The sequence below is a fragment of the Natator depressus genome, chromosome 4 (assembly GCF_965152275.1).
Source record: "Natator depressus isolate rNatDep1 chromosome 4, rNatDep2.hap1, whole genome shotgun sequence".
Taxonomy (NCBI): domain Eukaryota; kingdom Metazoa; phylum Chordata; order Testudines; family Cheloniidae; genus Natator; species Natator depressus.
The window spans coordinates 79,039,669-79,056,578 of record NC_134237.1 but is presented as its reverse complement, the minus strand read 5'-3'; the positions used below and the strand labels follow the sequence as shown (position 1 = coordinate 79,056,578).

At 38.9% G+C, this 16,910-nt stretch overlaps 1 protein-coding gene across 4 annotated transcripts in view; it reads right to left on the bottom strand.

Annotated features, from left to right (window-relative positions):
- Nucleotides 1-16,910, bottom strand: part of TRAPPC11 (trafficking protein particle complex subunit 11) — a 46,636-nt gene that overhangs the window by 10,189 nt on the left and 19,537 nt on the right. For all 4 annotated transcript variants that reach the window (XM_074951222.1, XM_074951223.1, XM_074951224.1 and 1 more), the window contains exons 15-25: nt 15,967-16,112; nt 14,738-14,799; nt 14,510-14,642; nt 13,634-13,764; nt 12,532-12,687; nt 11,811-11,998; nt 10,920-11,068; nt 9,380-9,501; nt 5,355-5,474; nt 3,934-3,999; nt 3,672-3,828 (exon numbers count right to left, since the gene is read on the bottom strand). In XM_074951222.1, the coding sequence (XP_074807323.1) occupies nt 3,672-3,828; nt 3,934-3,999; nt 5,355-5,474; nt 9,380-9,501; nt 10,920-11,068; nt 11,811-11,998; nt 12,532-12,687; nt 13,634-13,764; nt 14,510-14,642; nt 14,738-14,799; nt 15,967-16,112 (1,430 nt within the window). The remainder of the gene's footprint in view (nt 1-3,671; nt 3,829-3,933; nt 4,000-5,354; nt 5,475-9,379; nt 9,502-10,919; nt 11,069-11,810; nt 11,999-12,531; nt 12,688-13,633; nt 13,765-14,509; nt 14,643-14,737; nt 14,800-15,966; nt 16,113-16,910) is intronic.

Here is a 16,910-nt window from a genome sequence, read left to right as displayed (position 1 = left end):
GTGTAGTGTCAGCGTACTTAAAGGAGCAATGCGCATCTCTTGCTTTCTCTCTCTCTCTCACACACACACACACACACACACACACACAGAAGATGTGTCTCTGTCTGCCATGCTGTCTCCCCTCCCTGCATTTGAGCTGCCTTGTAGAGTGTGAGGCTACATTAACAACATGTTAACCCTGGAGGGCTCAGCCAATTGCTAGTTCATCATTTAGTAGTAAGGCATTCCCTGGGAAATATCCCACCCTCTTCCACCTTCTGACTCCACCAACTCAACCAAGCTTCACAATCATTGTTGCTGTGTACAGTATTAAATTGTTTAAAACTTAGAGAGAAAATATATATATTATATAGTTTTTTGTCTGGTGAAAAAAATTTCCCTGGAATGTAACCCCGCCCATTTACATTAATTCTTATGGGGAAATTGGATTTGCTTAACATTGATCCTGAAAAATGTGATTTTAAGCGAAACAAACTACAACGTTAAGCGGAGGAGTTCCTGTACCTATGTCGACCCTAACAGTCCTCCAGCAGCTTTCCCACCATGCCCCAGACTGACTGTTTTGTTGCCATCGTGAACTCTACTGCCCAAGAATCACATAGGCCTCCAACCCAGTGGAAAGGTTTCCCCCTTGGCTTCACAAATATTATGCAGGACAGAGCAGGCAGCTATTACCATTGGGATATTTTTCTCACTGAAATCCAATCTTGTGCATAAACAATGATTGACGGGATGCTGGCAACCAAAAGAACATTCAGCAGTCATACTGCACCTGCTGAGCTGGTAGCTGAACTCTTCCCTTGGTGCTGTCTAGGTGGCTGGTGTATGGCTTTATAAGCCCAGCAAGCAACAGGTAGACTGCAGATTACTGTTGGGAATGTTGAAATGCCAATAGTGATCCTGGCATTTCAACATTCCCAACAGTAATTGGCCAGTTGAGAAACAGTTCCTCCTTGCAGCTTTCTGAACAGTCCTGTGTTCTTAAAGATGTAAGCCTTATGCACCTTCCCTGGCCAGCCCACAAGGACATTGGTCAAGCGTCCCCGGTGATCCACCAATGCTTGCATAACCATAGAAAAGTATCCCTTTACATTGATGTACTCTGTTGCAAGGTAATTTTGTGCCAAAATAGGGATACGAATGCCATCTATTGCTTCACCGCAGTTCGTGAACCCCACTGCTGCAAATCTATCCACTATGTCCTTTACATTGCTGAGAATCACAGTCCTGTGCAGCAGGAGGCGATTACTGGCCCTGCACACTTGCATGACAGTGGCTCCCACGGTGGATTTCCCAACTCCAGACTGTTACTGGTCAGTCTGGAATCTATCTGGTGTTTCAAGTTTCCACACTGCAATCACCACTCGCTTATCCACTGTCAGCACAGCTCTTATTTTCGGTCCCTGCACTGGAGGGCTGGGGCAAGCTCAGCCCACAGATCCAGGAATGTTGCCTTGTGCATCTGAAAAGTTTTGCAGCCATTGCTCGTCATCCCAAGCCTGAATGACAACACAATCCCACTAGTCAGTGCTGGTTTCCGAGGCCCAGAAGTGGCGTTTCATCATCCGCAGCTTCTCTGTGAATGCCACCAACAACCTTGAGTTGGTTCTTGCTATGTCCTACAGCAATCTGTCCTACAAGAAATCATTATATTCCCCACTTATTCAGTTCTTCTTGCAGCTCTGAAAATACTGCAGGATCACACGCCCCTGTTTCAACGCTCAGGACAATAGTGCAGAGCTGTGCAAGCTCCATGCTTCTGTTGGAGATAGAGAGCAAGGAGGGCCCCACGGGTTTGTGGGATTTTGAAAAAAGGCATGAAAATTATGGGATACAGATGACATTAGGGGGATGGATACAATAGCAAACTGGAAATTTGACCTCACGCTCCCAGTCACCCCAGTGCAACTCCTTTCAGCCCCACCATGCATTGGGAATACTTCCCAAACGACTGTATGCTAGATGGTCGCAGGTTGCATACTGGGATACCTATCCATGATGCACTACACTGTGCATTAATACAAGAACACCTGGTGAGTACATGCACGCTGACACAACGAGCCAAGCACACATACACACAAGCATACATATACAAAAGCAACGCACTAACTGCAGCAGCTTTATGCCGACGTAACTTGTGTCAATGTAAGTTTGTAGTATAGACATGGCCTAAGATTGGGAAGCTGCCAAAAGCACCAGAGGTCTCTGGGATGAGTGACCCTGAAGTCCGAGGCAAAGGAGTGAGTTAAAAGACTCTTTTGTTTGTTTTAAGAAAAGAAACCTTCTTAAAAGGAGACTGGGCAGTATGTGCTTGGAAGCTGGGGAGAAGCCCTGCTCTGTGACAGGGCCACAGAAATGATGATGATTTGATGGATGATAAAGAACCTTCTGAACCGAACCATGGAATCTCTAATATCTACACAGAGCAAACAGAATCTCAAAGTCACATTCAAAAGAGTAAACCGCACAGTACAGCTAATTAAGACTCAGGAATCCCTTTCTGCTGTAAATGCAAAAAATTTGAAATATTTTTGTTCGGTTTCAGAACCTAAAGTAGAAATTTTGACATTTGCTGCAGAAGGTAAATTGTTTTTTGTTTGTTTTTTTTGAGGGGGGGCTGGGTGGGACGGGACACAAACTGGTTTGTTTTGGAAGTTTCTAACCAAAATTTTAAAAAGGCCTTTTTCATATTTTATCTTATTTTTAAACTGTTTTTTTTTTTAAATTAGTTCAGTTTTATTTTTAAAATTATTAACAGCTGCTGCTATTTAGAGCGCTTATTGTATTTTCTTGTTCAAAGTAAGACATACATTCAGGGTACTAAAAAACAGCAGCTACTTAAAAGTATATAATTTAAAAATAAAATAAAAAGCCACAGGAGCCAGGGCTGCCAGGCTTCCAGGGAAGGTAGCTTCCTTAATTACCTTGGGAGCCAGACAGGGAGTCCTGGCTGAGCTGTGAACCATGGAAGCCACTGCTCTCCAGCAGCCAGCCAAGTGGGCTGTGCGGGGAGCTGGGGAAACCGGTTGGCAGGTGGGCTGGCCTGCCAGCCGGGTTTCTGTTGAAAGTTTCAACATCGATTCCATGAAATCAACGTTTTCCAACCAAAAACTGCAGTCAACATTTTTGAATGCTCTACTGCACAGTCCTCAATTTATCTTTCTGCCTCAGAAGGATGGCGAACATTATTGTTTAACTACAAGATATTCTAATAAGGCAGTATTCAATACAGGATGGAGAAACTTCTTGCATATTCTTCCTAGGCGAGTCTGAATAGATTCACACACTATTTCATTCATGTGTGTAATCCTATGTATGGACTCGTTTACATTTCATTCTATAGAGACATATGTAGTACATGAAAGCCAAAAAAACCTGTCAAATGCCTCTAATCCAATTCAGATCTGCCACTATCTAAATCAGATTTTTCCATGCTTCTCCATACCAAAAATAACCAGGAACAGCTGAATAGGATACAGAGTTTCACCTTTAACTTTAATTTTTTTCCTCTTTGTGAGTTCAGCTCAAAGTGCTAACATTACTTCAAATAACTTAGAGAAACTCCAAATTAATTTGTCAATAAAGGTATTAAAATGTATTTCTTCTCAATTCCCACTCCATCCTCCTCAAAAAAATCTTATTTAAGAAGAAAGAATAATCTAAATTCTCACCATTCTCCACAAAAGATTCCAGTTGGTCTACTGGTACCATAGAAGCCGAAAGTTGCAGCTGGCTATTTATAATAGTGAGAGCCCAAGGTGAAGCACTCAGAATGTCTGTCATCAATAAAAAGGGTATGTCTGCAAAGACTCTGTCTAAATGTTCAAACTACCAAGAGAAGAGAAAGAATGTGTCAATACTTTAGTGGTCAAATTTGGTTTACTCAGATTTTTATGATTCTAAGATACGTTGATCAATTTTCTAAACACATACCTTTGAAGAAACAAATTTAACAGCAACATCAAAGGGAAATACAGTTTCTATAGTTACAGTTTCATCCTGCATGGAGGGGGAAAAGATTGTATTAAATTTCAAATCTAGATATTGACATCAGATTACAGGTAAGAAGTTAATATTACAGGGAACTGCATTCACCACCACCTGCTCCAGCCCTCTCCAGGATATCATCTGCTTTGGCTCTCCCCTAAACGATGGGCAGACAAAGCAACTATGGCTATTGGGGACTGCAGAAGTCAATGCTTTTCCTTTCTTGGATATACTTGTGAAGATGCTCATTCAATGCCTGGGCATTTTATTCCCTTATAAGCTATACAGTTCTAAGAAAAAATTATGCTGATTATTAATTCATTAAATATGTCATGTTTGAAACGGAATTAAATAAAGTGTAAAATAAAATGTTGATACCACACCTATTCTCAATAAAATTCCCTACAATAAATTTAAACACGAAGGGTCACTGTCAACTTAAACAAAAGCAAAACACCGCACTTTGGTCCAAACAGTCCTCCCTCTCCCACAGTAATTATGACAATCTCTTACAAGGAACATCTAAGAGATGAGAGAAACTAATTTATTTTATTTGTACAGTTTTACTCTGAGTACTTAAGACATCAACATGGGAGGAAAAAAGCTTTTCAGAAGTAGGAAAATTGTATTTGAAAACAAAAATTGACAGGTGACTATGGAATAAGAAGCTACTTTTCGCTTTTCCCTGGATTAAAAAAATTTCAGTTCGACAGCGTCCCTCTAAGGTTCAGTGATAGCACCAGTACATGGAACTATTCCAGATATACAACTCTGCTGGTATAACATTAAGTTTAAGGAATAACACATTATTTTATATTCCTCTACACTTGCCAGAAGTTGGATCACCTCAAAAATATTGCTTCTTGTGTCCATTTATTCTTCTTTATCCCTCCAATCCTGCCCCTTAAGCCTTTCCTCTTTCAATGTCAAAAAAGCAACATTTCCACAAGATGGTCCACGTAGACTCCTGGCTTTGTATTGGGAATTATCTGTCAAGGCAACATGGTGTATCCTTCTCTTTACTCAGAAAGCAACCACATCACCCCTGGGCTAAGCATTTCTTCTAGGGCAGAAGCTAAATTATGGGTTTCTCTTTTACACAATCTCATATGAGAGCCCTGTGTGCTGTATTTCCACCTTATTTTGGATATGATGTACATTTTAGGAGTATGAAAGTGAATACATTTTAAATATGTTTGGCAACATTATCTAATTAATCCATTTAGTACTATTCTACAAAGGGTACCATTGAAATTAGGCTTGCTCTTAAAATCACACACAAGTAATCCGAATCCCTTAATCATTTAATATATTAACTAACATGAAATGAAGAGTCATTCCAAAGTGCTGAACTCAATAGATCATACCCTGTGGCACTTGCAGATTATCTCTTTTTCCTCAACAGTAGCACTGATTAAATAGGAAACATAGACCAGAAACATCCTGGTACCAACTGTTCCACAACGAATGTATACTGCTTTTTCCAGCTGTGAAATATAAAGACAAAATTAGTTAAATAGTACTCAAAATGCAACCAGCAGGTCCAGAGCTGCACTTTCATTCATTTAGCGTACCTCAGTTAACACAGACTAGGGGAACCACAATGGACAACAATTGCTTGTCTTCAGCACTGGCTACTGGCAGCATAAAGTGTGACACCAATATAAGAGTAGCACTGCTCTGGCCATTCCACTACTCATGTTCTCCTGCTATTTACAGTAGTAGGCTGGAGCCATTACTAAGCATCATTTGCCATAACAAGCCTATGATTTACTAGCTATTAGTTCAAACTAGGGCTGTCGATTAATCACAGATAACTCACGCGATTAACAAAAAAATTAATCGCCATTAAAAAAAGTTAATTGTGACTAATCGCAGTTTTAATCTTACTCTTAAGCAATAGAATACCAATTGAAATTTATTAAATATTTGGGATTTTTTCTACTTTTTCATATATACTATATTCTGTGTTATAATTGAAATCAAAGCATACATTATTTTTGATTACAAATATTTGCACTGTAAAAATGATAAACAAAAGAAATAGTATTTTTCAATTCACCTCATACAAGTACTGTAGTGCAATCTCTTTGTCCTGAAAGTGCAACTTACAAATGTAGTTTTTTTTTGGTTACATAATTGCCCTCAAAAACAAAGCAAAGTTCACTCAGTCCTACTTCTTGTTCAGCCAGTCGCTAAGACAAAAAAATTTGTTTACATGGAAATAATGCTGCCCTCTTCTTATTTACAATGTCACCAGAAAGTGAGAACAGGCATTTGTATGGCACTTTTGTAGCGACGTTGCAAGGTATTTACGTGTCAAATATGCTAAACATTCGTATGCTTCTTCATTCTTTGGCCACCATTCCAGAGGTCATGCTTCCATGCTGATAACACTTGTTAAAAAAATAATTCTCCTCGGGGGAGAATTGTATGTCCCCTGCTCTGTTTTACTCGCATTCTGCCACGTATTTTATGTTCTAGCAGTCTCGGCTGATGACCCAGCACATGTTCGTTTTAAGAACACTTTCTCTGCAGATTTGACAAAACGCAAAGAAGGTACCAATGTAAGATTTCTAAAAATAGGCACAGCACTCAACCCAAGGTTTAAGAATCTGAAGTGCCTTCCAAAATCTGAGAGGGATGAGGTGTGGAGCATGCTTTCAGAAGTCTTAAAAGAGCAACACTCCAATGCAGAAACTACAGAACCCTGTTAGCCGATGGCCAGGATGTTTGGTGAGGTGCCAGCTACGCCCGTTTATACCATCCGTGACTTTAACCGCTAGGACGCACTGTCCCTTCGCGGCGGGCAGCCCGGGCTAGGCTGACGGATGCCCCAAGGTCCTAACCACCCGTGACTTTAACTGCTAGAGCTCAGAGCTCCTTCGCAGCGGGCAGTCAGGATTGACTGACAGGTGCCCCAAGAGTTTGCCCCGTGGAGGCGGCACAACTCAACGCTAGGCTCTTAGTACTCTCACCTAATGGCCAGGCTTTATAGCCAAAACGGCTGAGGTTCTTTAATTGTGTTGGCTGCTTCACAGTAAACCAGAGAAACAAGTCAGGCTTATGCACAAATGGTTACCAAAATTTATTAAACTAGATTCTAATCATGTGGTTACAAAATTGCTAGTGCCTACTTATTTAAATGTAGAGATGTTACACACACAAACAAGTTACGAAACTGAAGCTACAATCCCAAAGAAAAAAAAAAAAAGTATAGAGCTCTATTTCAAAATATGTGTACACTAAAGATAGGAGATCAGGTGTGGGTGCTTCTTACCCTCCTTGCATCTCTCGATTCCAGCGGTGCCAAGCCAGGATCGGTCACTCAATTCCGCGGAAAGACGAATAAGGGACAAGGCTTAGGGACCCTCTTAGCTGCAGAAGCCTTGGGAGGCTGTCACTTATCTGACCAGCAGATAGATAGTGAAAAGCACTCAAAAATCATGGTGCTGTAAGTCCCCTACTTATACCTCTGTACTCCTTTATTCTCTTTCTCCTTTCTATGCTAAATTGGGGCTGGTCTGTCGGGGTGACGCCAGCTCTCGCAAGAGTAGTTCACACTTGCAAGGGAGAAACAATAAGTTTCGACTACTGGACACTTCTTTTATCAGGGTAAATATTTCCCCACCTAGGATGTTGGTGTGTGTGCATCATGCTGTTTTAGTAGGGGCTAAGAGCCATGTCTGTCACAGCGCCTCTGCCTGCTGTGAGCCTAATCGTTGTATACGTTCCCAGAGGCACATTGTCGCAGCACACCTGTGCTTCTCACAGCTTCAAAGGCTGTGCTGGAGTGCCCTGGTGTTTTGGCTCCCGTGTGTTTCCAGCAATGCTGGTCTGAGGGGGGGGGGGGGGGGGGGGCTGGCTGTCTGGCTACAAACCCGAACCACCAAAAAAGAAAATCAACCTTCTGCTGGTGACAGATGATGAAAATGAACATGCATTGGTCCACACTACTTCGGATTGTTATCGAGCAGAATCCATCATCAGTATGGAAGCATGTCCCCTAGAATGGGGGTGAAGCATGAAGGGACATATGAATCTTTAGCGCATCTGGCACGTAAATATGTTGCAACGCCGGCTACAACAGTGCCAAGAGAATGCCTGTTCTCACTTTCAGATGACACAGTAAACAAGAAGTGGGCAGCCTTATCTCCTGCAAATGTAAACAAACTTGTTTCTCTGAGCAATTGGATGAACAAAAAGTAGGACTGAGTGGACTTGCAGGCTTAAAATTTTACATTGTTTTATTTCTGAATGCAGTTGGTCTTTTGCCCATAATTCTACATTTGTAAGTTCAACTTTCATGATAAAGAGATTGCACTACAGTACTTGTATTAGGTGAATTGAAAAATACAATTTCTTTTTTTTTTAAAGTGCAAATACTTGCAATCAAAAATAAATAAAAAAAAGTGAGCACTGTACACTTTGTATTCTGTAGTGTAATTGAAATCAATATATTTGAAAATGTAGAAAACATCCAAAAATACTTAAATAAATGGTATTCTATTATTGTTTAACAGTGCGATTAATCGCAATTAATTTTTTTAATTGCTTGACAGCCCTAGTTCAAACCACATGAGTTTTAATGTATTGCTGTGTGGAGAAGATGTAGAAAGACAATTACTCTCAGTAGCAGACATCAGCTGCTCTCCGTTTCATGAGCCCAATCCTCCTCTCTTCCTACTACCACCAAAAAATCAGTATGTGTCACTCAACTCTGCATCCTTATGAGATTTAGCACTCAGGCTACTAACAAACTATCAGTACAGTCTACAGTGCTTGCAGTGTGCATTTACAGAAGATAGAGTGACTCTATATTTGAAATCAAAGTCAACCCAAAACCAGAAGAACTAGCGCATCCTGAATTCATTCTCCTCTTTCAAAGTGCGGAATGAAAATTGAGCATTTCCTTTATCCCGTTCCTTCTCTTTAGCTTTATATTACAATATGAAATCCCTCTAATGTCCACTCTCTGCCAACAACCTTAACAATTCTGTGAGACTCTTCAGCATGCTCAGGTACTTAAACTTAACATTAATAAAAAAAATTTGTCTGCCAAAGTTATCTCAACTGTGTATTTGTGTTAAAGGATTCACAGTTCAGATCAGCCTCATTGGATTATATTAATTAGATCTCTTCACCCTCAAACCCACTCCATTGAACTAGCCCATAGAACTAAAATGTAAGGAGGAAGTCAAAGGCTCATCCCTTGAATAAAATGACTGCTGCATTAGATAGAAGTCCAGATACTAGGCATCATCACATCTGAAACTAAAAATTCTGGTCCTTCTGATATCTGTATGAAAAAGTCTTCTTACTAGCCAATGCTCATTTTCAGTTAGTTATTAAACATTTTCCTAATTGGAGTGGGGGTAGCAATTAGATTCACCTTTTCTCCTGGCTGTAAATCTCCTACAGGGATATCAGGAAGCAATGCAGGATAAGAATCATCACAGATTTCTGTTCCATTAAGGGTCACATGAGTTTTCTGAGTCAGATTGGCATCTTGCCCTAGGATACAAACATTCTGTTTTTATACCCACAAAGTTATTCTGTTAATTTATATGTTGTTTATCACTGTGGCAAGCAGGCACTATTTATGAATATTAAAGTATGCATCAAAGAAAACAACCACCACTGCTACCAGACATATATCTCAACCAAATGAGCAACAGCCAGACACAAAACTACAACATGAATGCATCACAGAAGAAATTTTTTTTTTTTTGGTAGTACACCGACTGATGGCCTTTCAGCAACCTATGCCAATGGGTAAACGGGGTTGGTGGGAAATGTACAATTCATAGTCATCGGGGTCAAATTGTGAACAAGATATCCTTTATTTTGCAATACAATAATTTTAAAAGAACAAGTCTTCCATATTTTAAAACACTGAACATATGTAAGACCAAATTTGTAAAAAATGCATGGGAATTTTGTTCAGTTATGGGTTGACTGGGTTTACAAAGACTTATGAAAAAATCTTAGAAGTCACATCCTGTCACATATCATGGATGCCTTGTCACATGGAAAACAGTCTTTCCTATAACAGAAGTATTAAATTTTGATAGTTCTTCTTAAGTAATCAGCAAACCCATAATGACCTTGTGTCTCAAATTTTGAGACTCGAGTGGGGAGGGGGTGGAACATTGATATGTTGTCAGACACCCCATTATGAATCTGATTGAAAAACCACAGTGAAGTTGATCAGTGGGAAGGCTCGCACTTCTATGGTCTTTGGATTAGACTCTGCATGAGCTTGTATTATAATATATAGACAAATGCATTTTAGCAGTTATCCGTACAAAGCAAAGTGTATTTCTCAACCACTACTGTCATCAATAGGTATAACATCAAGAATTCAAAATCCAAACTAACAGCGTGTAACTATGTGAAGCTACCTGGAATATAACTGTTACCCTGTGAGGAACACCGGCCACAATCCTGTGGCCACAATCCTGCTCCCATAATTTCAAATGGGACAAGATTGGTCCCATGTTGTCCAGCAGAAAAATACATTAGATTTAAATGTAATTCTGTCATTAGAACTTGCTAGCAGCTCAGCTGGAAAAATCTACAATCTGTTTGTTGTCAAAAGTAACTTGACAGTATTGTTAGATCACTAGAAAATTCTTTTAAATCCCTCCTTAAAACATGGACTTTTTTGTTGATGCCTACAAAACATTATTGTCCAATATTGGTTAAGCTGGCAACCACCTGCGAATGAGACCTTTGTTACCACACATTTCTTCATACACATCCACTATAGTCCTGTCCACCTCTTAACCCCCATCCTATTTAGCTGTTAATTGACCTATCATGATTTACCTAGATTTAGATTGTGTACTCTCTGTGGCTCTGTGTTAACTCTTTGTACAATAACTAGGACAATAGGACCCTTAAGATGCTACCATGACAGAAATAAATACCTGGTTTTAAACCTGCCGTGAGCTTCACATCTTTGGCAACTGTCTTCTCATGTGACTGGACTGTCACAATCAAACAATACATTTCATTAGTCAAGGCAGGAGGTTCATGCTGGAGCTGAACAGAAATATTTGGCACTCTAGAAATGATCCTTTAATCAAGAAAAAAAAAGAAAAAGGTTAGTTACTCCACATTTCTTGGATGGCTCAATTTTTAGTCCATTTTAATTAGGGTTAAAGTTGCCTGTTGCTCAAGTGAGAACTCCAGAGAAGGTAGACTAGTGAAACAGGATATCTGAAATGCCTGAAAATCAGTGGCACAGAACCCTGGCGCAGATCCTATTAAAAATGACTGGAGGCCCAGTAAGAGTTGGGAGCTCACATTTCTGTAACCAGAGATGCAGAATCCCACATTAAACAGCAAATGTTGTGAAAGTGAAAATTTAATTATTCCGAAAATGTCCAGTTAGTATTAAAGTTAGTAAATAAACTAAAAATTATATCCTTGTATAGCATTTTCAGGTCTCTTTGTGTATTTATATACTGCTGTAAATAACTCTTACTTGTTTGTTTTACCTGGAAAAAAAAATGGGACAGGATGAATAAAAGGGTACTAAAGCCTGTTTGGTCTATCTTTGGGCCATGACAAATGAGATACTGAGATCAACCTCTTCTGTAAGCTCTAGCTCTGTTCTTTAAAAATAAAAATAAATAATAATAATGAAGATTACTGACTGGGGGGGTGGGCAGTAGGTATGTCAGAAAATAAATCCTTAAGAGCTACTTATTTTGTTCAAAAATTTACATTTTACTTTTTATTTATTTTACAAAGATCCAGTACATATGGGAGATATTTTTGATATGCACCATTATGCATTTTAAACTATTACTTACATAGTGTTTGCCTGAATAGTCAGGCTGTCCCAATGAACCTCATTATCTGGAAGTTTAGGTGGCCGTTTGAAGGAGCGAGCTGCCTGCAATGCTTCTTGAGATGAAGCAGCATCTCCTCCTCCTCCACGCCAATTCAGAATCACACATCTGCCAGTTTCGGTGCCCAGGATTAAATCCACAGAGTTGATCTGAAACATGTTTATTCAAATAAAGTTTTTTCCCCCACCATCCTCCAGTCATTTTGCAGCACACACACACTTTATATGTAAACATATCCCTAAAACTGCTTGCAGCACAGGAGATTAAAATCTCAACACACTGGCTCTGCAGTCCAGGCAGTTTCACTTAAGCAACCGTGGCAGTAGGGGATGCATATGTGCAGACATATATTTCTGTAGGCACACACACTCTCCTTCAATATGAAGCTCTTGGCATTTTTCACTCCCTCCTGTCCCTTTTTCTAATCAGTTTTTTGAAGTGGGTGCCAAGAAATCTAAGTTTTTGTGATTTGCTTTGTAGAAACAGTTTTATAAAAAAATACTTCAATTGTTAAATACCAAAAGCAAGCAATGCAATCTTACTCTCAACCTCGTAATGCTATTTACAAAACAAATTACATTTAAATATACACAATACTGTGACATTACGACTAGTAAAGAATTGCAGTCAGCCTTGCAATTTTGAGCTTTAAGAGCCAAACCTGTGAATCTAGATAACTAACCTCAATCTTCTTTCCCACATCTTCACTTTTTGCAACAAATCTGAAAGTGAATTTTCTTGTTTTACCAGGGACTAGGCATACTGGTCCCTGGGATGAATATTCCAGAATATCACTTTTCTGATATGCTTCTTCTACCACACAGTACTGATTGTATTCCTATAGCAAGAGAGAAAAATTAAGTTATCTATATAATGAATGTTGACAATCTGTGTTACTGGACTAAAGTTTCAGAGTAGCTGCCGTGTTAGTCTGTATCCGCAAAAAGAAAGGAGTACTTGTGGCACCTTAGAGACTAAAAAATTTATTTGAGCATAAGCATCCGATGAAGTGAGCTATAACTAAATGCGTTAGTCTCTAAGGTGCCATAAGTACACCTTTTCTTTTTGCGGATACAGACTAACACGGCTGCTACTCTGAAACCTGTCATTATGCAAAGCACTGAATTTAGCCATATGGAGTGGAAATCTATCAACTTCATGAAGGAATGCATCCGATGAAGTGAGCTGTAGCTCACGAAAGCTTATGCTCAAATAAATTTGCTAGTCTCTAAGGTGCCACAAGTCCTCCTTTTCTTTTTATGGACTAAAGTTGAAATCCTGTTAGAGCTCTCTGCTTGTCATACTAGTGAACAATTAGTGTTATGGATCATAAACCTAATGTATTTAGGCAACTGATAGATACAAGTTTATTTAGGATAAAAACTTTCCTCTAACAAGTAGTCTCAATAGTAGTGCATAATTTTACTTTGCAGTAATTAAAGAGCAATTATCCTAGTTAATGTAACATAGAGAAAGTCTTATTTGTAATTCCAGATGATTTTAAATGTGTTTAATTTCAAAAGCGTTGTTTTACAAGTACCAAGGAGAGACAAAGATGTATCGTTGTCTCTACTAAATCACGGATGTTTTTATTAAATCAGTATAGTCCTCAGTAGAAGAGTGACAGAGAAGAGGACACTTTAACAGAAAAATAAAAGGTAAAAAAGTGGTCCTTTTTCAGTAAATTGGAAAAAGTATAATGAAGCTGCAAGGTTATACTAAGACCCATTACGAGACATTAACCTTCCCCTAACAGATGATCATCACATATGGAACATAGTTACCTGGTTATTGAAGCCGACACACAGTTTAGAAAACCTGATTGGATGAGGACAATCAGCTTTCAAGTAAATATCGAACTCAACAGGAACATCAACATGAAAACTTGGAGCAAGAAACTTTGCTTTGCATTGCACTAGAATTTAAAACAAAAAGATCTTTGTTAAGTTGATAAGACCGTGAAGCTGGAAAACTGAACTCCACCATAAACTCCTGCTTCCTGGGTACACCTTGTACATGACACATCTACACAGAACAATCTTTTAGTCCCACCTATTCATAAATATACCAAGGTTAAAATACTGCCCTCCTACATGAAGCTAGGTAATACTGGGGACCTACACAGGGCTTTGAGAGACACAAGGGGACAGAAGTTCAGCAGAACACAGCACACTTTCACTGCAATTATGCAGCTGCTAATGCCTCCCCCACATTCCCCTGTATTTGTGGGGTTTGAGCTAGTACATATCCTTGTTCCCGTCCCTGGGAAGTTCTGTTTCAGAGGTACAGCATCCCCTCTCAGCAGAACTTTCTCTCTTCCACTGTATGTTAGGCCTTCAATGGGCCAGTTGCAGCTCAGAGGATTCTTCCTCAGACAGGGCTCCCAAACTGTTTTTGTCCCAATTACATTTATCCACATCACATCTAGGAGAAGGAGAAAGGGAAAAAATATAATTTGGATTTTCTCACCATCCTCCCACCCCAGTGATGTAGATAAAGAATCAATGGATTTGTTGCCACAAGCTCTAAATGCTGGCAGTTAGAACATGTTTTGCATATTTATTCCTCCTCAGTGGTGTCTACAGCAAATGAGTGCAATTTACAACACCAAAGTATAATTTATTGGGACATAACCATGTTTTAGAAGCTTTGTTACTTACCAAATGGTACAAAATCTTGAACTTCTATTGTAAAAATATTGCTGCCTGCTAGGGAAATGCGGTCAGTCCACAGCTTCTGTGACGTTTTCACAGCAGAAGCATCACAATCAGGTTCAGGATCTGGGCTCTCATTCTATACCCAGACAGAAGATTATAAAATAAAGAATTAATCAGATAATGAAAAATCTTTTGAGCACATTTCAAGCAAGCTAAATTCTACTTGCTTACCATAAGAACTTTAATCAGGTTCTTTTCTATCCGAGACTTCTGGTCCTCTTTTAAAGTGGATGCTAATGAACAAAATTAAGGAAAGCAAACTAAACTACAAAACCAGTAGAATCCTAATCTTTCATCAGTATTAAAAGAAAGTTAGTCCCTGAACTAAGACACCTAAAGCATTAATCTTCAGAAATCTACAACTTTCATGCAACACTTTCCATGAGAACTTTGGTATTTCCAAATACAAATTCCATTACTTAACACTTTCTATGCATTTTAAGTCTTCACTCTTATTCTCACCTCAGCCAATAGGAAGACACTCAATTGTGACAAAATAAATTGTCTCCAAACTCTGGCTACGTGAAGTATTTTAGAGCTTACAAGAAGGAAAAATTCCAAAGAGAATAACGTAATATTCTATGAAGGGAGCAATTTGCTCTCCAAGCATTACCAATGGTTTCATGTAGTTTCTGCTTATAAGTACAAGCAGAGTACTGGAGTAGTGGAAGCAACAGGCTCTGATAAGACTGAAAATGGCAGCTGAAAAGAGATATAAAACAAGTGTATTGACAGCAGAAGGACATTGTCCCTTGAAGTACAGGAAAAGATAGGGAAAAGTTAATGAGATCAAGTTAATATGAAGCAGAAAAACCAGTGTAGCCACCATGTAGCAGTTGGCTAGGAGTTAAAAAGTGACATTTATATACTTTGCTATCGATACTCTTTATTTAAATATTAAAGTTCTCACTTACCCCTCCTGGAGGAGATTGTGCTGTCTTGTTTTTGTGTGGTCAGAGTGAGCCAGGTAAGTGGTCTTAGCTAGGTTATCACAAAGAGAATAAGCCTCTCTCTATGGTTATGTTTTACTATGTTTTTTTCCAACTGTTTAACATCCTTCTGATATTGTATTCTATACACTATTCTAGTTATGGAGTTTTTAGCCTCATCTTAAAAATGTTATATGCATTACATCTTCTCCAACCCCCAGTCACTCCCAAACTTTACAGCGCATTAAACTGAAGAGCAAGATGTGCAAGTTTCTGTGTTAGAGATAAGGAACCAAATTCAGCTCTGGCATAAGATGTTTCAACTCCAAAGTCGATGGAATTGCACCCCTTACACTGGCATGCATTTGACCTAATGTAAGGTATATGACTGGCACAATGATTTGTGACAAGGTTGAAGACTCAAATACTATAATAACTAGTAGGCATGAGATACATTTCTTTAAAGGATACCTCTACCCAACAGCTCTAGAGAATAAGTAATGTAATCTTTTAATTGTGCCATAAGGTAAGAACATTTGAGAGCTGTGGTCAATATGGAAGTAAGGAGAGTCCACCATCCTTCACTACGGTATTCACACATGACGTAATCCAACAGCCTGGAAAAGGAAAAAAGTGGGACAAAGTGTATAATTCAGTAAAGTTATGGGTTATGTACTTGATATCCTCTTATATTGTGAGCAATATTGAAGCCAACTCAAACCTATCTTCCCCTCCCCCCTGAAACTCCCCCGAAAAAGCGTAATCAATTACAGATTTACCAATAGCTTTATTTATTTAGACAAAGCTTTATTCCCCCCCCTTTTCTTTTTATTATAGCTGATCAAGAACCTTCTGTAAAATAGATGTAACATATCCATTGGACAGCGAGCACCATTTTAAAAAAAAGGATGTTTATTTCACTGTATTTACCTTTGCATAGACACAAAATAGTAAACGTTATGGTAAATGTAATACTTGCAGGTAACATTGTTTCGGTTTTTTAATTGGCACTTACTGCACAAACATAAATCAATAGAGAAATATGTACGTCTTGCTAGAATGAACAAAACACTTTGAACAAGAGATTCTCCAATCTCAGTTATCAGGAAGGAAACCAAATCAACAGTAAAAGTTCTCAAATTGCCTCCCTTAACATTAAGCACAGAATTAAAAACAACAGCTGGAAAGAAATTAATTATATCAGTATAACTTGTAAAAACTTTCTTGTGTAGACAAGATCTTCCAGAAAATTGTTTCCAGCCAAGCAGCAGCAGTAAAGACAGGACAAGCTCACTCCTACCCAACCCATACTCCCTTGGAAGATCACATTCTGCTGTACTGACAACTTTAACTGGGAGTATTAAAATACTTAACATTAAGAAGCACAGGCATTAACCCCTCCCACTTAGAAACAC